At 38.6% G+C, this 20,514-nt stretch overlaps 3 protein-coding genes and 1 long non-coding RNA gene across 8 annotated transcripts in view; 2 read left to right on the forward strand and 2 right to left on the reverse strand.

The window, feature by feature from the left end:
- WDR17 (WD repeat domain 17) overlaps nucleotides 1-5,533 on the forward strand; it is a 69,624-nt gene extending 64,091 nt beyond the window's left edge. For 3 of the 4 annotated variants that reach the window (XM_057505064.1, XM_057505063.1, XM_036894106.2), the window contains 4 exons: nucleotides 1,005-1,106; nucleotides 2,616-2,714; nucleotides 3,037-3,220; nucleotides 5,245-5,533. In XM_057505064.1, the coding sequence (XP_057361047.1) occupies nucleotides 1,005-1,106; nucleotides 2,616-2,714; nucleotides 3,037-3,220; nucleotides 5,245-5,364 (505 nt within the window). In that variant the 3' untranslated portion in view covers nucleotides 5,365-5,533. Of the gene's footprint in view, nucleotides 1-1,004; nucleotides 1,107-2,615; nucleotides 2,715-3,036; nucleotides 3,221-5,244 lie in introns of those variants that run through there. The other variant, XR_008998658.1, reaches the window with a different exon arrangement.
- A 3,075-nt stretch (nucleotides 5,534-8,608) lies between these two features.
- SPATA4 (spermatogenesis associated 4) lies at nucleotides 8,609-14,820 on the reverse strand. Its single transcript, XM_036894112.2, has 6 exons — nucleotides 14,575-14,820; nucleotides 13,653-13,782; nucleotides 13,155-13,273; nucleotides 12,824-13,044; nucleotides 11,301-11,417; nucleotides 8,609-9,184 (listed from the first exon to the last, which is right to left on the reverse strand). Exons 1-6 carry the CDS (start codon nucleotides 14,790-14,792, stop codon nucleotides 9,054-9,056), a joined length of 936 nt encoding a protein of 311 aa, XP_036750007.2. The 5' UTR covers nucleotides 14,793-14,820; the 3' UTR covers nucleotides 8,609-9,053.
- On the forward strand, nucleotides 14,240-18,452 carry LOC130684407 (uncharacterized). The gene is made up of 2 exons (XR_008998659.1): nucleotides 14,240-14,675; nucleotides 16,666-18,452. It is a non-coding gene; the product is annotated as an uncharacterized LOC130684407 (long non-coding RNA).
- ASB5 (ankyrin repeat and SOCS box containing 5) overlaps nucleotides 18,181-20,514 on the reverse strand; it is a 31,649-nt gene continuing 29,315 nt past the window's right edge. For both annotated transcript variants that reach the window (XM_036894109.2, XM_036894110.2), the window contains exon 7: nucleotides 18,181-20,175. In XM_036894109.2, the coding sequence (XP_036750004.2) occupies nucleotides 20,048-20,175 (128 nt within the window). In that variant the 3' untranslated portion in view covers nucleotides 18,181-20,047. The remainder of the gene's footprint in view (nucleotides 20,176-20,514) is intronic.

Here is a 20,514-nt window from a genome sequence, read left to right on the forward strand (position 1 = left end):
CAAAATATGTAATTGGACCTATGTAGTGTTTTAAAATGGCTGTATTATTTGTGGTGTCTAGATCAAGAGATAAGATCATCTTGGACAGGTAGATGCACTTGTAGAAAAACTACATTTTTATTTGTTATATTCTTAATATAGAGGTCAATTTGAAACAAAAAAATAACAATAATAATAAAATATAAAATTTAAACATGAAATATAATTGTATGTAAAGTATGAAATAATAAAAGTAATAAATATTAGTGGCCCCATTTACTAGTACCTAGTGTGTGTGTACATATGTGTTGGGTATGTGTGTATGTCTCTGGTTCAGATCAGATAGGGTTAATTTAAAACTTTGGGGTGGTTTTGGACCTTGAGTCCTCAAGAAACTAGTGGTCACATCTATTAAACATGCATTGTGTGCAAAGCATAGTAGGTTGGGGGGAAAAGTGAAAGTGCTAGAAAGTAAAAATTAGACATGATCCCTGAATTTTAAGCATCATTTAAGGACATTGTTATCAATATAACTAAATATAACTAAAGTATCCAAAGACTCTGTATGATTTCTAATAGAGGCTTTGGGCTGTTCTGGTTTTAATGCCCATGTGGAAAAATAACCTGCAGCCAGTGAATCTTTGACAAATGTCCCAGTAGGACATGTATGGACATTCTTTGCCTTTTTCTAGAATTTACACAATATGCCAGGAATTCCTAAATCAGCCCAAATAAGTGACTCGAGGAGTGACATGAGAAAAGGAATAGAGAACAACAAAAAGGCAAGAGTTAAATATTATTTAAAGATGAGTATTTTACATTATGATTCACATCATAGCAAATGTCTAGGATAAATGAATAGGAGTTAACTGATAAATAGAATATCTTCAAGTTTAGAAAATTTTCTAAATGTATTTTGTTACAAATGTCGCCCATCAGACTATAGAGCCACACATGCAGTAACTGTATGTGAGAGTATTGTCATGCCTCTCGTGATGGGACTAAAAAAAAACACTCTCTTTCAGAGCTCGCAATGAATTGCTCATATTATGTGGTTATATTGGTGCATTACTGGCCATCAGCAGACAGTACCAAAGCATCGTGCCGGCACTTTATGAGTACACAAGGTAAAAACAGATTCTCTTCTATGAAATCAGAGAAATTCCTTCCCCTTAGGCAGTTAGTGTCTAAGAGGATCACAGAAGGAACCAAATGCCTACTGCGTGCATCCGTTTGCTCACGGAGTATGAACTTTGTAACAGTGCAGAAGGCCACATGACTTAGGAGTGAGTGAGGCTGCGAATAACAGAAATCCTGGACTCTAGCTTACACACGCAGGGGTGCTAGTCTGCTGCCAGGACGCAGCAGATAGGCTTTCCAGGGCTGCACAGCTGTGCACGATTCCATCAAGGCCTGGGCTCTGCCCTTCTTTTGATGCTGACCTTTGTGGCTTCCTTCTCTTGCTTGGTTACCCATGGTTACGGGGCAGCAGCCAGTGCCCGGTGTATTACGTCTCTGTTCTAAGCAAGAAAGAGAATGGTGACAGGATGGGAGCCACGGGGACGAGGCCATCTGACAGGAAGGAAGGGCCTCCTGGAGTGTGTGCCTTCATCTCTGGCCAGACTGTGGACGCTGCTTTTAAAGGAAGATGAGAAACTGGGCATTTTGGCTTCCCAGTCTCTACAGTAGAAAACAGCAAAGTAAAGGGCTTGTGAGTACCAGGTAACTCACTCTTACATTCAGGCATAACATACCTGCCAAATTCCTATATTTTCCAACAGCTTGCTGAATTTCAGCCATTATGCTTAAAACCTATTTACTCAAAAATAGGATTTCAGGTCCTTCCCTAAAAAAATGAGTCTCTTACTTGCTGAATGGCAGGGTAGGTGACTCCTAAAAATGCTGAGTGTATGAGTAAGCAGTTTCTCTGAGTGGCCCTCAGACGGGGCAGAGCAGTCTGAGAGGAACAAAGCAGGTGACAGCTGAGATGACAGGAGGAACCACGTGGCGTGCGTCAGAGATGCTTCCTTCACCCAGAGGTCTGGTGTTTGCTTTATAGCTCCTAAAAAACCTTCTACTTTTAAATTTCAATTAACGAGTTCCTTGAAAAACATACTGAATTTGTAGATTATAGAAACTAGGACTAGTAATTCCTTATCTAAAGCTAATAATTAATCATTGTGTCTACACACAGAGGGGGTAGGTCACTGCTGTCGCCACGTCCCGTTTTCTCACACCTCCTGTAAGGAATTGAAATCAGCCTTTGCCTTACTTTCTGCTGCTTCACATCCCTCTTGCGGCGCCCGTCCTCGCTTTCTCTCCCCAGCACTCGTGGTGACAGACGCGCCCTCCGTGGCTGCTGCCCAGCACCGCTGGGCTCGGCGGCCCTTCTCGCCCCACTGCCGCTCATCTGCTCAACCGCTCACTCCCGCAGACTGTCGTCCATCCAGTACTTACTGAACATTTTGACTTGCCGGGGACTTGAGGGCTAAATACATAAGGGAGCACACGCACACTCGTGCGCACACACACATTTTTGAATAGTTAAATCTAAAATTGCAGTTATTTGAAGTCCATTGGCTTTTTTGATACCTTAGTCTTGGATGTCAAATGTTAATTTCTTTTTCACGTTTCAGTCAGCTATTAAAACGTAGGGAAGTGTCAGTGCCTTTAAAACTCGAACACCTTTCTGAGGAATTGGACGCGTGGAGAGCTTGCACACAGTCCATCTACGGGTGAGTATGATGTAAAAATTGGAATACAGGAGGTTATTACTTAATATTATAGACAAACTGGTTGAAATTGTGAATTGTCTACTAATGCTGGCATAATAATGAATCTTGGTTTGTTTAGCATTTGTTTAGTAATAATTTACATTGCTGTTCTTCCCCACCCTGTTGAAGTCTTTGTTTTACTGTAAGTTAAGTCTAAAGTTGATTTTGCCATCGTCTACAATTATCAGAGGGCTAAATAATCATCAGGGGCTGTTTCTAATCTAAACTTTAATAATTCTCAGATTCCACAAGAATGAAAATGTAGTATCTGTTGAAAATGTAGGTCCTCGGCAGCAGCCCCGCGCACTCCCCCTGCCGACTCACAAAGACTGGTGTACGCGGCTCTGCTGAAGCGGCTGAAAGAAGAGCCACTCAGAGGGAGTGTCGGACCAGATTACGTGACTGGGTCAAATCTTCCCAGCCATTCTGATAGTCACCTCTCTTGTCTTACGGGATTAAAAATCCAGGTACAGCCTAGAGTCAGGCATAAACTGTCCGTTTTAATAGTTATTGTATGTTATTTTAGTTTTTTGAAAGATGATCTTCAAATAAGCACAATCTGAATAAAAGTAGGCACCTATAAAGAAGCCTGAGGCCCAGTGAAAAGATACTGCATAATCCCCTTAATGTTCCCACCACTAGTGAGTATAGTCTCTCTCCTTGAGATAAATTCAGAGATAGTCTTTGTAGTGTTACCATAAAAGCAATTCATGTACTATGTATACTTAGTAAAAAAGGTTGTGAAACACATATAGATTGTATCCTTCAGGAAATTAAACAGGGAGACAAAGCAACAGTCAACACTAAACTATTACATCTCAAGAGTTAAATTTAACTTCATAGTCTCCATTTGTATTTTATGAACACAAAGAAGGCAAATAAAAATTTATAGATGTCTATCATTGATAATTATGCTTGTTCTTACAATGAATTAACTGAACGTTTCAGCAATTAATAACTATTGTGTCAGTCATGAGAGATGTCTAATACCCCAGGAATGGTCCCTACTGCACAAAAGGCATGATGGTGAACAATGCCCCAGCCTCCCACTGTGACCCAGGGGTGCCATTATCTCCAGAAAATAGAGACACTTCCATCATCCAAGAGCCAGGAGCAGTTACGAGTGTCCCCATGAAGCAAATACGGCTGAATCCCCGTGAAATGCTGAAGCTAGAGATTGGACTGAAAGAACTCCACCGCCCAGTCATAGTCACATTTTACTAAGTTGATTCTTCTATTTCTAATGTAATATGACTAATTATGCTTTAATGCCGACATGCCAGGCCCATGAAGAAAAGTATTTTGGGGGGTAACCACTCAAACAGCTTGCTACTAATGTAAACCCTAAGTACAGCTTGGCTTGACACCACAAACTAAGTCCTTCAGAATACACCCGCATATTCCAAAAACCAGATGGGACACATCATTCTATACATGCTTACTACCCACTTATGTTTAGGTAGAGAACCAAAGCAGACAATTCAGTAACTTATAATTAAGAGCAAAAAACATGCAACTTTTAGAATATGCCTTCTGCTCCTTGCTGCCTACATGCACCAGCCCTCAAACTTGATATCTACGTGGTCCTTTTCTCCTCCTTGGGTTTTTTTCCCCATTTGACCTCAGACATATGCTACATAACCTTTCTGCACCCTACCCTATGTTAGGAAAGGATCTACTAGTGTCTTACAAACACACAGGTGCAAATGACTGATTTAGATGGAGTGCTACCCACCAGGATCTTTCTGTTTCAACAGAAAGTTAGTGTGTTCTGGTTATAACTAAAATTTAAAGTACCTGTGACTAGCAAGCTACTCCATATGATGATTTTCCAATCACTAGAAATAATTTGCTAACAACTGCAATATATTTTAATTCACAAAAAATCTGGTAACTTTAGAACATAATAAAAAAGTTCTATTCCATTTTGTGTTTTCTAAATCATGCTTTTCCTTCTAAGAGCTGGGAATACAGATTGAAAGCTTTTTAGCATTTAGTTCTTCAGAATTACCTTTGACATATGAGATAATTGGTATAACTAAATTATAAAAATCACATGGTTGACATGATTTTAAATTATATATGCACATAATACAGCAATATATTTTTCATCTTCTGGAGAGCAGATTCAGTCTCTGTCTTAGATAATATCCCCAGCTGACTGAAATAAGCTAGATGATTAAAATAGTGGAGTATATTTAAGCCTATTACTAGGTATATATGCCTTTATAAAATGTTAACTTTGTAGTAATTAATAGATTAACAATATCTATTGTCATCAGCACTACTGTACTTAAAGAATTTGAATATAAAACTAGTTCTATTTTGATAGACATCAGGGCATAACATTAAGATTTTTAAACATGTTTCTATGCAAGTTCAAAAAAATCTAATTTTTCTCATATTTTTAAATTTCTTATCAGCGTTGCCTGACTATCACCAGTGGTTTTTTACTAGCATCTTCTCTTTTCTCATCTCTCGGTGTGTGCAGGGCCCTGTATTTTTCCTGGAAGATGGGAAGTCCACTATCTCGCGGAATGATGCTTTGATGTGGGCGAAGGTGAATCCATTCTCGCCTTTAGGGACTGGAATACGACTCAACCCATTTTGACAGAAGGTTTTTCTCCATGCTTAATCGTTTTTTAAAAACCGTTTGTGGGTTAGTATTACCTTAACCTTTATTGTCCATGAGCTAAAGTTGGGGGAGTGGGTAGGGAATAACAATTGACTTTACTCAAAAACTTCAAAAAATAAAATATTTATAAAATTTCAAGGAAAAATAGGTGTCTCCTATCTATCACATTGACCACTTCTAACTCCTCGAAAAGACATAGGCTTCAATTGTTTTATTAAAAAAATTAATATTACAGAAGAGAATGTTTGTAACTCAGAGATGCAATGGGTAATGTAAAGTCTATCTGAGAAGTATTTCTTTTTTTAGTGATATGTATGTAACTCAAATTTTTTATAGGTGTGAAGGATTATTAATTGGCATATATGTACTAAAATCTCTTCACTTAAAATGGCAGTCTAAATCCCGCTATCATTCTCATTATTTTTTAAAATAGATTAAGGAGCTCATATTTTGTGCCTTAAATACTTCAAAAGAGTTTAAGTTACATATATATAAAAAGAATCGCTAACTTCTGTGTTTTTAATGAACACAGGAAAATAATATTTTTTGTATAAAATATGGAAGCTGTACAAGTCATTTTAGCACATGAAGATAATACCTTCATAAGTGGTAACCCAATTCCTGTCTAAAATCTAAATTGGATTAACACAATCATATTATTATTTGACTTCTACATATTCTATACCTTAATATTAATTATAACTGTTAATTCTTCATAGAATTATAAATGTTCTTCAACAATGTTAATCTGTATATATTGTGCCTTAATATGAAAAACAACAATTTTTTAAACTTATAAAAGTTTTTCATTGTTTTATTTCATATGCATTAAAACTTTGAAGATGTCCATATTACCAATAATGTGGACAGAATACTTTGCAAGTTTAAAAATGCCTTTATGAAAGGAGTCTCATTAGACAGTGATTTTAAAGGTACTGGAAAAGCATTTTGCCTATAGATTTACCAGGTGGTTAACAAAATTGCAACACTGAAATGAATTACATCTTGTGAAAATACACTTATTTTATGTCAATCAAAACTAATGAATATATATATATTCATCCAAATATATGTATTCAAAATATTTTTCCCATGAAATCATCTAGATGTGTTCATTAACATGGTTGCGCTAGAGTAATGACAGCATTTTATCCTTTTAACAGGAAAATTGATGCTTTCCATTTTTAAGTCAAAACGCATTCTGAGTATGGATAAAAGCCTCAGAAATTATTTGTAAAATTTAGGATTCCCTATTTAGTATGCCATACTACAGAAGATACCTTTATGGTCACCTTTCTTAATAAGTGCTTATTGTACTATATCTTTGAAACATTTGTACCTAAATAATTGAAAAAAGTACATTCATGTTGAATTTAAATACCATATGATTGTGCTATAATACGGCATATGGTTATCAAGATTTTTATGTATGTACTTAGGTAATTTCAGGTCCCCTAAATTTTAATAAGTACTGCAGTTAAATCCAGACATGGCAGTTCACTAAGATGAGCATCAGTCTTGCCTCTAAACCCGGCATTGAGAGAACACTTATTTTTCTATAAATTCTGGATCAGAGTCACCAGAGGTAAGCAGGGCTGGGCTGTCCATCTGGGTTATTGACCTTTTCTGAAACCTAGAGAAATTACTTCATCATGGTTCAAGAGGATGATTCAGTAAGGAACACTGACTACAGTGGACCCCAAGGTATTAGAAGAGAGTAAAAGGGCATCTCATGATTACAAACAGCATATCACAGAGGCTTCCACTCCCAGGACAAGCATTCTGCTAATTCTGTTCCTATAGGGCTGCTGTCACTCCTAGAGAAGTTCATTGCTTCCTTCTGTCCAAGATCTACTGTGAAGTAATGGCCTTCCTGAGACACGTGTGTAGTGTTGCCTCGGCACAACAGATCCACAGGAAGCTCTCTGAGTGACCTACTTGGACCATACCTGCTATCTTCATTTACTTACCTGTGAGATGAAGCTATAGACCAGTTCAGTTTTCACAGCACTCCATAGATCCCATAGGAGTCTTGGAAACTTACCATGGCCAGGCCTTGAGTAATCAGCTTTTTCAAGACATTGAACATAGTCAAGAGAATAAAGAAATTACTTGACCCTTTACCCAGATCTAATCCTTTTCTCTGGATCTTTTCCCCAGCTCAGCTTCAGAAGATTTGTTTCTAAAACCCTTTCCTAAGGAACTATGTTTTATGGGTTAAAAGTTATTCTCATAATTTTCTGCTTTGGATTTGTCCCATTAGAATGCAAAGCAATGGGCAAATAACCTATAACTGGTTAACGTATGCATTTGAATTACAGTTGACCCTTGAAGGACATGGGGGTTAGGAGCACCGATCTCCCATGCAGTTGAAATTCCATGTATGACTTTTGACTCCCCAAATATTTAACTGCTAACAGCCTACTGTTGACCAGAAGCCTTACTGTTAGCACAAACAGTCACTTAACAAATAGTTTGTATGTTATATGGGTCATATACTGTATTCTCACACAAAATTAAGCTGGAGAACAGAAAATATTTTTCAAATTGTCGCAGATCTCCAAAAATATTTTCCAATATATTTACTGAAAAAATTCCATATATAAGTGGACTCATGCTATTCAAATCCATGTTGTTCAGGGGTCAACTGCATAACCTTTACCTCAGATAAAACTAGATTCTAAACACATTCCCAAGAAATCATCTATTTCATCAGATTTTCCTTAATTCCTTTTACTAAGTATTATCTACTAAAAATGTAAAACTAAACAAGGAAGTTTCTGGAGGTAGAAATTCTAATAAAACACTATAAGCCTTCAAAAATGCAGAGAAACGGGTAATTTAGCTGGAAATTGACAGCATATCATGGCATGCAGCATTAGTAACACTAATCTTGGAAGTCCAATGAGACTGTTAATGAGATAGCATAAAAATATGAATAATTTTAGTTGAAGGAAAAGTTCCAAATTTCAATATAAAATTACCAAGAATATATGAAAGAAAATTAGTCTTTCAGGATATCAACCTGCTTTTGTTTTCCTTCAGTAAAAATATGGGACATGGTAGCAACTAATAGGAATTTTTTAATTGACTAGATGGATTACTGAACACCAGAACCAAATTAATTCTAAGTGAAGCCATGATTTTCTTTCCCCACAACTCAATAACTTCAGGAAAGACACCTATTTTTTAAAAATGGTTTAAATCAGGCTATTTTAGGAGGTGAGCAAGATGTTCTGTGAGGCGATGTATAGTAATAATCATTCAGAATAAATTTTTCTAATGCACGTGATGTGTAAATACATACTACCGCATGAAGTAGCTCTTTTCATTTCTAATGAGGAAAATGATAATATTATCAAGTAGATTCACCTTTCCTACAGAATTTATGAGAAAGAATTCTTATCCGACATGGTGAATTATGTTTAACTGTGCCTTTAAAATTATTTTTGCTCATTCTGTGCTAATTAGTTTCATTTTGTATTTTCAATAGTACCTGGCACAGATGTTAAATAAATGGTTGTTGAATAACACTGAATTGAAAAAATACCTTCCTCAGCCCAGGTATGGATAAGACACCACTATAATTTACTTATTATTGAGATTTATCCAGGACTACGTGGTCATGTTCCTTCAGTGTGGCAAGAGATGGCCGCATCACTTCTTCAAGCCATTAGGTACTTTTTATGGTCACTTTTCCATGGTTTGGTAGGTTTTATAGCAGATTCAAAAAAATGTTTTCCAGCTCGCATCACATGAATTTCTTTAAGTGGATTACCACCATTACCTGTATTTGCTGGAATATTTAAATAAACACAATTAAAATCAATTTGTGGCTACTAAATATTTACATAACCATCAGTGTTTCTAACATACCAGACATATGCAGGATGACTGGCAAGAGACTGAGCACAGGTTATCCTGTCTGGTAAACAAAATATTTAAAACATGCATTATAGTAGTCATGAATAAAAAACCTGAATGTCACCCACCTCCAGAAGTCATCAGCAGTGCCTGAAAATATCCAGAGCTTATTCTGGTGTGTCTGTTACTAGATATGACTCAACTATTTTTAGATGTTGCTACAGCATGCAGCTGAAGCAATAGTGCCAAGATTTAACAGTGCTTAGATTTGGCAAATACACATAATTCATGATTCAGTTTCTAGAATCTGATTGTGCAGAGCCTCCAAGCTGGCGGCCCAGATTCTAGGTCACTCTATTCTCCAGGGAGGGACCAGCAACAACTAAGCAATCTACGCGACCTCCGTGCAGTTTTACCAGACACTAGATTCAGGTAAACACAGAGGAATTTAAGTGTTAACAAAGAAAAAACAAAGGTAACAACCTATCCTACAGTTAATTTTCGTCACCCTGTTTGATAATTAGCTTTTCAGATGAACGGCCTGTGATTTCAGTGCCATTATGTGCGATTTGGATGGTCAAGTAGCGTTGAGATCCTATTGCCTAGAGCTCTACCTCTGCACCCTCTGTGAGCTTTCAAGTTACGTTAGCTGACCTGAACTAATCACTCTACGCTTTTATCAGAAAAAACTGACGCGGAATTCCTTTAACAAATTTGGGGTAAAAAATATACAGCTTAGCAAAACAGCTTTCATCCACATAATTACCAAAGTGAGATCTACACCGTCCATTAGTCCCGTTATGCCTAGATTAAGAATCCAAGTATCCGAAACAGGATTGGGAGACGTAAGATTAAGGCCCCATCCTACCCATGCTGACCTGCCCTGCCCAGCGAAGACTCCCGCAAGCCCCTGAGCTACTGGGAAAGGAGAGGACAGGCCACTGAGGTGACTCTACGTGGAGTTCCGATCTGAAATCATGATTGCATACAGTCTTTCTAAAAACTCCTGCGTGAACCTTGAAAAAAGTAAAAACGAGGAATACTCTTCAGCAATTCAAGTACCAGTGGGCTTCACTGTTATATATGGCCTTCGCCTTGTCTTTCACGCAGGAAGGAGGCCCGGCCCTCCTGTGGCTTGCTACCTCGGCCTTTGCATTTTGAGGGTCCTAAAGCCAGTGCCCACGCCCTTCGATGCCCTGTCAGGCCCAAGTTGCCACAAGGGAAGGAGGCAAGGGCCTGTGGCAGGCTCCTGCCAGCCTCCCGGCCCATCGCAGCCCCCTCCTCCCAGGCCTCAGCCTGGCCAGGCCTCAGCGCCCACCCGGCTGGAATCTCTACCACTGCCTCACCAATGAGGAAGGCTGAGGCAGGCGAAGGGGAGGATGTGCCGTCAGAACTGGCGCGCGAGATCATGGATGCATGGGTCTGCTGGCTTCTGTCATGCGCGTCCCAGCGTAGCCTCAGGCACACGGTGGGTTAAAGGGTTTCTAGGAATATTTTTCTTTTGATATATTTTTTCAACCAGGTAAAAAGGTAAAAACCATTCTTAATTTGCAGGCTATAAAAAAACACGCAGCACACTGGCCATGGGCTGTCACTTGCTGTGCTAACAATGCTTTCTGAGTGAACAGATTTGAACAAGGGGCTTCTTGTGAGACAAGTGACTGGGAAGTCTAGGAAGGCAAGTATCTGAATGTGCTTTAGGGCTGCTCCATCATGCAACTGCTGAGAACCGAGTTGAGCTCTGCCAACAAGCTTGCCCTGTTTCAGACTCAACTATTTCCGCACAAATCAGAACTGAAATGGCTCCGAATTAGCAAGCCTCTAATTGGTGGGCCCCCAGCTTGGGAGCCACCACCAGTGTGACTGGCACTCAGTAGCCCGCACGCCCCACTGAGGAAAAAGCACAACACACCTAACCTAACACAGTTCCAGACTGAAAACCTACACCAATGTTTTAACTATTCTTAAAATTTTAAATAAACGAGGTAAAACTACAAAATCCATTTTAGCAAGTAAAAAGTTAAAAACAAAACAAAACAAAAACTTACATAAAACAGGAACAACTCTTTCCCTTGAAATCCCTAAATTACATCTGTGCCTAGAGGTTTGGGCAGGAAGATGATCAAGTGTAGATTCTCCCACTGTTGGTTTAACTTCAAACCATTCTATAAAATATAAACACAAAAATTTTTTAAGTTCTCTACAGCTATTGTCAAAATAAGACACCATAATTTAAAAATTAAGCAAACTACTTAGACATCTGTTTTATCATATTTCTAAGAGTGGTATGAATACATCAGTCAGTAACCCTCTCCCTACATTGTTCACATCTTTGATGCACAGAATAGGGCTTTAAAAAGTTATTTTAAAGGCAATATCTTTATGTTTCTATTAGGTTTTTTAAAAAGTTTTTATTTAATAATGCTGATCACAAAAGAACTTAAGTGGGGCAGGGGCCTGGCAGGGAGTGGTCAATGTCATAGTGTTCTAAAGTCCTTACAGTCTGAGGAAGAGAGTAAAGATATCAATTAATTTTAGACTAAGATAAATATGCATGTTAAAATGTCTAGCACTAAAAACAGAAGAAACTAGAAATTTTCCAAATAAGTACGGGAAAAAATTTTTGGAAAAAATATTCAGCCCAAACGAAGAAGAAAAAATAAGTGAGGCAAAAAATAAAAAACAGAAAAGAGGAGAATAAAAAGCACAAAATAATATGATAGATATGAATGCAACTATTAACAATAAGAATTACAGAATTCATAGCAGTAAAAGTCAAAGTAAATGAAATAACGAAGGTCATAAAACAGGACACTTCATAGAACAAATTAGGACTTGCTTTACTGAATATCAACACAATATAAAGCAGTAGAAATTAAGACCACAGGGGTTTTGAAGTAGCATACATGTCGACACAACTGACCAGGGCTCAGAAACAGCCCCAAATATATACAGAAGCTTGGAACATTTGAAACATGATGTGTTAAAAAAGAAAAAAGGTTACTGTGCCATCTGTTAGGACTCAGAGGGCAAATGGGTTCAATACTTAGAGTATTATTTCAGTGATACTTCTGGAAAGTTCCCAGTGGGTTACCAGTTACTAGCTACTCCATCTGCCTTACCATCTAAGTACTCACAAGGCTGCTACGAAGAGGTAACACTGACCCTCCTCCAGTGATCAGAGAGAATCGTAATCCAGGCTATCCCTAACGTACTGATGCCCTGAGCTCTTTAAACATTCCCATCCTCTTCTACCTTGAGCTGATACATGAATTTCTCATTTTCCTCAAAATTTTATGTGAATAGATTCCCTATCATTGTTCTAAAAAAATGACTGTAAACTATGCTAACCTCTGCTTTCATCAAAAAAGAAAAAAAAGAATAAATGATGATATAAACAAACCGCTGCGACAATAATAAATCATTCTACAGCTAGCATAAGAAGAGTACTTTCTGTTTAAAGCAAGACAGAACTGAAAGGGGATGATGGCAAACGTTTCTTTCATCTGTGCTCAAGTATTGCCTACGTAAGCTTGGAAGAACTCAGCTGAATATTACCAGGAAAACTTACTTGGATTCAATTTTCTGCTTAGTTTTCTTTGCAACATTTGTAAAAGGAGGAGGAACTCTACTTTAAGTTGATTGCTGAGCATGTTGGGATTGCTCATTAATTCTGATAACCTAATGTTATCTTTAATGGACTTTGATGCTGTAGACCTCGTAACCAGGGGCAGACGCATCTGGTAACCGTAGTCTGTGAAACTCACGAAGTCATCCTGGATACTTTTAACTCTGGAAGTAAAAAATGAAATACTACTGACAAGCTACATTTTAGTACTGAGATTTATATTACCAAAAGTTTCATATTAAAGTGTATTACTAGAAAATTCCAAATAACTCACTCTCGATGTGTTAACAAGGTGTAAATCTCTTGTATCAGTATTTCAGGTACTCCGGCTTTACAATGAATTGTCCCATGGATTAGTTCTTTGGGTAATTTAAATTTTTTTCGTGCCAGGAACTTTAAAAGTAGAAAGAAAATATTTTCATCTTAAGTTCTATAAACATCTCCAATGAGTATGAGTTTACCTTAATCTCTCTTTTATCTGAATTTTCTGGTTTAATGTGTTAATTATTAAAATATATTATTGTTCAGCAAGAAAACCAACCCCCATATTCCACACCAATCTGAAATGAGTATATGCTCAATTTCATAGGTAGCCCATGACAAACTTAAATAACCTTCTTTTCAATACAAGCAAACAGCTACCAGCTCTGGAGCATTGTGTCCTAGCACACAGTCACACATGGAATAAATATGTAGATACCAAGACATCGGAAATAGACCTTTTAAAACACGCATTTCTTAACAGTTGAAAGTGCCAGTGTTGCTAACTTACCTTCTCCAACTGTGCCCAGTTATCCAGCTTGACTTTTAAAGAAGTTCCATTTTCAAAGAATGACAATTTAAGGTCTGCGGGGTAATATATAGTGAATATTTCTGCAACCAGGAAGCCATTTGAAAAGTCCCTGATCCATAGCAAAAAGGAATCTAGTTATTTCATTTGTATTGTTTTATCATTAACACAAATGTAATATTCCATAGTGACAGCAAGTAACTTTTAAAGTTTGATCCTTCCTCTGAGGACCACCTCTGGAATGGCCTTTTGATAAGATCAGATACACACCAAGGGTTTTGGTTCTTTATAAGAACCCAAACCATTAATTTGTACTGAATCTGCCTTTAACAAGGTCCCTAGGTGATTGCCTTGGAAATTTCAAATGTGTTCTGATTAAAGAATGTGGAAATAGGTAAACAGCAAAAAAAAAGAAAAAAAGACATCATTTTCGTGGAATGTAATTTGCATTCCCAGAGCAAATAATAACCGCCAGTTACATTCAGGGTGGCCGCAGGTCAGCAGCAACTTCTTTCAGTCCCTGAAAACCCTCAAACTAGAGGCCATCTCTAACGAAGAGCAAACTGATCCCCACTAGTGTTCGTGTCCAGTGTCCCGAAGAAAGTGGTGCTTTGCCTATTTTAATACTTTTGTAGTCACCAAAGCCTTCTATATTAGCTTAAGTCTAAAACAGAATGGTTGAAAGAACAAATGAATGAAATGTTTATCACGTTTTTCAGGCAGGCTCGCTGGGAGGGCAGGAGTGTAAGTGTGGTGAGTGGGCAGGGGTCTCGACCGGAAGCCTAAGCTCGGCGGACCGGGCGGGGACGGAAGTGGGGCGGACCCCGAGGCGGAAGCGGGGCGGCGGCGCGGACCCCCGGCTGCTGTGGGGACGGCGGCTGGCCGGCGCCGCTCGCTCCAGCACCTGTTGACGTTCCTGGGGAAGAAGCTGAGGTCCAGGCCCTGGAGCCAGCGCAGAACCGACCGAGACAGGCGGGAGCTCCTCGGGGCGTGCGGATAGACCAGGTGCTTTCTAGGCTTCCCTCGAAGGGGAGCCACTGGCTGTGGCGAAAGTGACGGCAACTCGGGTACGGCTGCCGCCCGCAGGGTCGGAAACCTTGCCACCCGGCCGGCAGCAGCCATGTCGTCCTCTGGGTTTCTATGGCGGCGTCGGGGGCGGGGCCTCGGGGGGAGGAGCGGGGCCTCACGGGAGGGTGGGCGGGGCCTCACGGGCGGGGCGGGGCCTCCGCTCCCGAGTCCAGGACTTCGCTGGTCCCCAGTTTGCACCCGACCCTCTGGGCTGGGGGTCTCGGTCCCTGGCCACCTTGGGCTTGGGCGCAGGCGCAGTATGGGTAATTAGCCTCATTAGTAACCAGTTTAGAACCCACCCCCGTATAACTATATTTTAAATATTGTAGTTTCCGCCCAGTTGAAGTCCTATATTCTGTCAAGCATTTTGACGGGGCTGTGAGGAGGCGCGCAAATACAAGGACAGTTTTTGTTTGGAGATAGAAATAATAGTTTTGCTCCAAAACACCAATAAAAAAATGTTGAAAATTAAAATGAATAAATGTTTAATGTCCACAGAATTTAACATACCTGTTTCCTTAATTGTTACATTAAGTGACCATGAAAATTGAAACAAAACAATTTGTAAGTTAGATTTTGGTAGTTGAAAACAGTTTATAAATTAGATTTTCAAACTTCACAAAGATGCCCTAGTATGCGTGATTGGAACCCCTTCTATGACGTCATATAACTATGAAGCTGATCTAGTCATTTGGGAACAGTGAACAAAAACAGAAAAAAGACTGCAGAGCAAGCATCAACAACTATAAATTCTTTACACAATAAAGTTATTAAAATCCTTAAAAACTTATGCAACAAAAATCACTGGCATGTAGATACATATTATTATGAAAGATAAAATATGGGATAAATATTGATACTGGAGCTATACAATATTTGGTTGAATGTTTATTCATATGCATGTAAAAAGTAAACCAATATGAATCTGTAGATGGCTAAAAAGTCAAAGAGAAATGAAGCTATACAGTGTTTTTTGCCCAAACCAGTTTTTCATGAATGATTCATTTAGTGAATTTTTTTTGAGGAACTTTTCTAATATGAGCTATGTACTATGCTGTGCATTAGATCTTCACAATCCAATGTAGTAGCCACTAGCCACATGTGGCTATTTTAGGTACAGATAAAATAAAAATGAGTAACAGGCTACATTTCAAGTGTTCATAACAACCACGTGTGGCTAGTGGCTACCATCTTGCACAGCACAGTTACAGCTTTATCATTGCAGGAGGTTCTGTTGGGCAGCTGTGCACCAGATTATTTACAGGAGGTACAGAGATACAAATATCAGTTATATCTCCCATGATAAAAATGTATTTGTATTAGAGAAGAAGCAAATAATTTGACCTGAGGGAGTCTAGGAGTCCTCTCAGAGGTTACCATTCATTTGGATCTTACAAGGTGGTATTTGAATTGGTTAAGACGGGCTTTGGAGGACCGGCTTTACTTTTTATTAGTTATGTGACTTTGGGCCATTGTTATTTGTAAATGGTGGAAATAACTAGGTATGCCTTATAGGACTGCATTGAGGATTAAATAAGCAAGTTAAATATTCAGAGCTCTTCGTAAATGCTAAGTATTAATGATTGTTTCTAAGATCATCGTGGAAATCTGTGGGATGAAGGAGGAGGGACAAATCTACACCAAATGGCTCATGTAAGCAAAAGTGTAGATGATATGGACTATATATAATATGATATGAGAAGTCTATATGAGTTTTAGGAAATAAGTAACCCATTGAAGTTAAGGAAAGTGTTTAGGCTTTAGCCTGAGGGCTAACCCAAGATTTTGGTGGTAATGGCTAGAGAGGTGGATTAGGGCTATAGATCAGGGCTTAATTAACAGTCTTGCTCAGGAGTTAGAGTTTTTCCTGCAGTTGATGTGCCAACTGTTAAGCAAATATGCCTCTGTTTCAAACATGCCCTTCTAGGTTCAGCCTTGTGGAGCTGGAACTGGGCACTGGAGTTTGCCTTTGCCAAGAGTTTTTATTCAATTCTGCCAATGGGGAGAACTAGAGAGAGGCCAGAAGGTGAGGGGACAGGAGAGGGATTTGGGTGTCATCACAGCCACAAAGCTCAGCTGGCAGTGGCAGGTGGTTCCAGGCTCCAACACTCTTTAGCACCCTGGAGGTTTCATCACACTCCCTCAGAGGTTTCAGCAACTGCTGACAAGTGGCCCCCTCCGATTCCCAGCCCCAGGTTCTACCCGAGGACCGCCCCTGGGCGCTGTGTGCTCTCGCCTCCCTAGTTAGTCTGTAGGGCTTTTCCTCCAAGGTTCAGGCTTGGGTAACCCTGGCTTCTTAAATTTGTTCTCCAGCACTGGGCAAGGGGAGTGGGGGTGGCGGGGGCATTGCTGCCTGAATGGTCTGTTGATCTGATGGTCTCGTTCTAGTTTTTCGGTTCCTCAGCACCTGTGTAACCGTTTCCTTATATTAAATTCTTGTTGCTGAATCTATGGAGTGGCTTCTGTTCTGCTGGGTGCTGGGTGATACCTTGCTTCATGCCTGGAGGGAGGCTTCGCTCGCACTAGCCCATCTACGTCCTGCTGGGCATCCAAGGATCTTGCTACTCTGTGCCCCAGAGCCAGTCAGCGTTGGGCCAGAGGGCAGACTGTGCGATGGCGAGATGCCCCAAACCTCTGTTGGTCTGAATTTGAGCGCACTACTCAGAACGGGAAGAAACCTATCATTTCAAACATGAGAAAACTGAGATCTGTGGAGCTTAAGTGACTCATAGGAAGTCCAAGAGCAGGTAGAGAGGTAATAACTCCCCTGAATCTTCTGAATACATTTTCTTCCATCAATCTTCAAAACTCCTGAGGATAATTATTTAGGTTTCTATGAGAGAGGGGCAAACCTTAAAAGAAACTAATTGTAAATGATAGTAAGAATAAGAAAGTAGAGAAGTTAGAGTAAAAAGTGAGAATAATCCAATGGAGAGGATAATTTTTTAAGTACTTTTGTAAACCAGTAGCTACAGTCGGTTTGGTTCAAGGCTGTCAAGGAGCAATGAACACACAATAGCTCCAGTTAGACGCTTTTTTCCAAAGAGGCCACCTTTTACCTTTTCACACACTGTTTCATTTATTTTCTCAGAAACATCAAATATACTCTGTAGGTAAAACAACAACAGAAATTACTTTTTCCTACAAGATAAATGTTTCAGCAGTGACTTCCTGCAGTAATTATTTCACTATGTTTCTTAATCTTATGGCAAATAGTTGGGGTTCCTTCTCTTTGTCTTTATGGAATTTTGTCTTTGAACCTTTATATACATATATATAATAAGATTTGGATTAGAGGACATTCGCAGTATCTATTTTCAATCTGCATTACTCTATCTAGTCTTAATGTCCATGATGCAGTGATTGGAAAACTGGTGGTAAAAAAAATTAGTGCAATTGAGTCATATTCTCCATTACCTTCCATTATAAAATCAAATACTAATTTGAACAGAAAAAAAATGTTTTATTTCAGGGATAATAATCACACTTTAATATATTAACAAACATACGATATATTTAAATTAGAACACTTCTGCGTTAAGAATCATGCTCAAGCTATGATAAAAGTTACCAGCGTACAAAATTTTAAAGTGCCAATTTTAACTTTAATATTTGATGTTTACTTCTCTGGGCACAAGATCAGCGAAGAGGCTGCACTGCATTGCTCTATACTCTAAGACTCCCTCTAGCTCAGGGAAAAAACTAGTAAAAACATGTTTTACTAAATAATAGTTTAATACCTAATTATATTCAGTGAAGTTATTCTATAATTAAAAAAACACTCAAATGCACATTATTCATGAGGACATTACAAATTTGTTAAATTGAGATATTCAGTAAAACAGACTCATGTAGAAGTCTCTAGCCACATTTTTTAACATGCTGCACCCTTATTTCTATTTTTGAAAATCTACACAAATGTTTTTTTTAATGCAATCTTTGTGGTTTTGGAGTTATATACAATGATAGTTTATTTCCCATAGGTCTCTGGAAGTCACTCAACTAAGAAGAAAGGAAAATAGGCCCTGGGTTATTAATATATTGGTCAAAATACTTTATCAAAATTTGATACATTTATAAAACTCATCAAAATATTTTCTTCTTTACACAGAGTTGTAAATATCTTGACTATTTTATTTCTAAATCCCTAATAGACTCAAATCTAATCTAAATTACAGAGGAGGCACAAAATTTATTGTGTTTTATATTACACTTAAATACAGTTGAGGCAGAAGAGAATAAACAGTTTTAACCTTTGCCAAGGGCACAACTTTAGTAATATTTTCATTTGTACAGTGCACCCTTGCTAATATGGTCTACTCTGAACCCGTACTTTGTGTGAGAAGAATTGGAAACACCACAGTTCAGGTCTACATATAGGGTATATTTTTTAAGACCTCTGTTTTCACTACGTGGTACCTCCTTTTCCTTTTCTTTGAAACCCCACAATTTAAGGAGTTTTATCTTCCATTTTCTCCGGCCTTCGACTGCCCAGATCCCTGGACTGTGACCCACAAGCCTCTTCATCACTTAGATGCGAAGCTTGCTTCAGTGCAAGCGTCTCTGGGCTCACAGAGGCTGCAGTGCCGTGGACACAGCGCAGACACTACCCTGGAGAGGGAGCAGGCGGGTGAGGCTCCAGCCGTGATCCCTCGAGTGGTAACTGGGAGTCCTTCCGGTTTCTGGAGTAGGTCCATTAAAGGTGGTGAAGTGACTAGTGGGATTTTTGCAGGGAGGCAGGCAGCTGGTTTATCTTTTATTTGTGAATTGAACACTATAATGACAAGTGAACATTCAACAGGGTGGATTTCCTGAAGAGGAGTCATCTTTATTTCAAAAAGGATATTTGTTGCTCTTTTCAAAACCATACTCATGTTTTGTATTAATATAAAAAATACAGGAGTAATGAATTACAGTGGTCAAAATTAAAATTAATGCATTATTTGAAGACTGTAGGCCTTTTAAAGTACACTACATGAATAATTTTAGTAAGAATTCTTTCTCTAAAAAAACAAAATGGGGAATTTCTCAATTTTTTTTCTAAATCAACAGTGGGAGTAGCTGGGAGTGTACAGGAATAGCTAACAGCATGGATATTTAAAATATACTACAGTTTCAAAACAGTAAAAATGCATAAAATAATAGTACTCAATGGTACACTTAAAATTAAAATTCATACTTCACTATTTCCCTGGATGTTCTCATGTTCACTTTTATCCTATCTTGAGCATATTTTCGTATGAAATATACATTCTGCAGATGAAGTAGCAATTTTTGACTTTCAAAGTATTTAGAATTACTTCACCGCTTTATCGGTACTGTAAGAAATCGCGCAATAGTGTCGGTATCTGGAGCTGTGGGATAAGATGCAGTCTTGGTCTTCCTATGTCGTTTCTGATACGGAGTCGGCAGAGTTGGCAAAGGGAGCTCGGAGTGGCTGTAAAAGGCACAGAAGTATTTGTTAGTTAAAATCAACATGGATTTTCTGTATGTTGTAGGGTAAATGAAATGAAACCGTAAAGAAAACCACAGTGACTTGCAATAAACTAGGGCAATAAGAACACTAGACTAGGGAAATTTATATAAGCATTTTTATTGCTTTTATGTGTAAGATCTTATAGTTGAGACATATTCCATGCTCCTTAAAACATTACAATCTTCAGGCTTATGAAATTCTTATTGCACTTAAATCTTTGGAAATAAATTCTGCTTTTTCAAGGAGAATTCAAGGCTATATATCAAAAGCCCCAAGAAGTGTTATGCACTGAAGGGGGAA

The sequence above is a fragment of the Manis pentadactyla genome, chromosome 7 (assembly GCF_030020395.1).
Source record: "Manis pentadactyla isolate mManPen7 chromosome 7, mManPen7.hap1, whole genome shotgun sequence".
Lineage (NCBI taxonomy): Eukaryota > Metazoa > Chordata > Mammalia > Pholidota > Manidae > Manis > Manis pentadactyla.

Bases quoted from the DNA above. Each gene is read 5' to 3' on its own strand.
- SPATA4 (XM_036894112.2), bottom strand. From the start codon at position 14,792: ATGGCTGCTGCCGGCCGGGTGGCAAGGTTTCCGACCCTGCGGGCGGCA. The intron at 13,045-13,154 runs GTGAGTTATTTG...TTTTACTTCCAG, and splicing joins ACCTTGTTAACACATCGAGA to AGTTAAAAGTATCCAGGATG. The intron at 9,185-11,300 runs GTAAGTTTTTGT...TAAATATTCCAG, and splicing joins AAGAGTTGTTCCTGTTTTAT to CAAATACAGGTAATGGTGGT.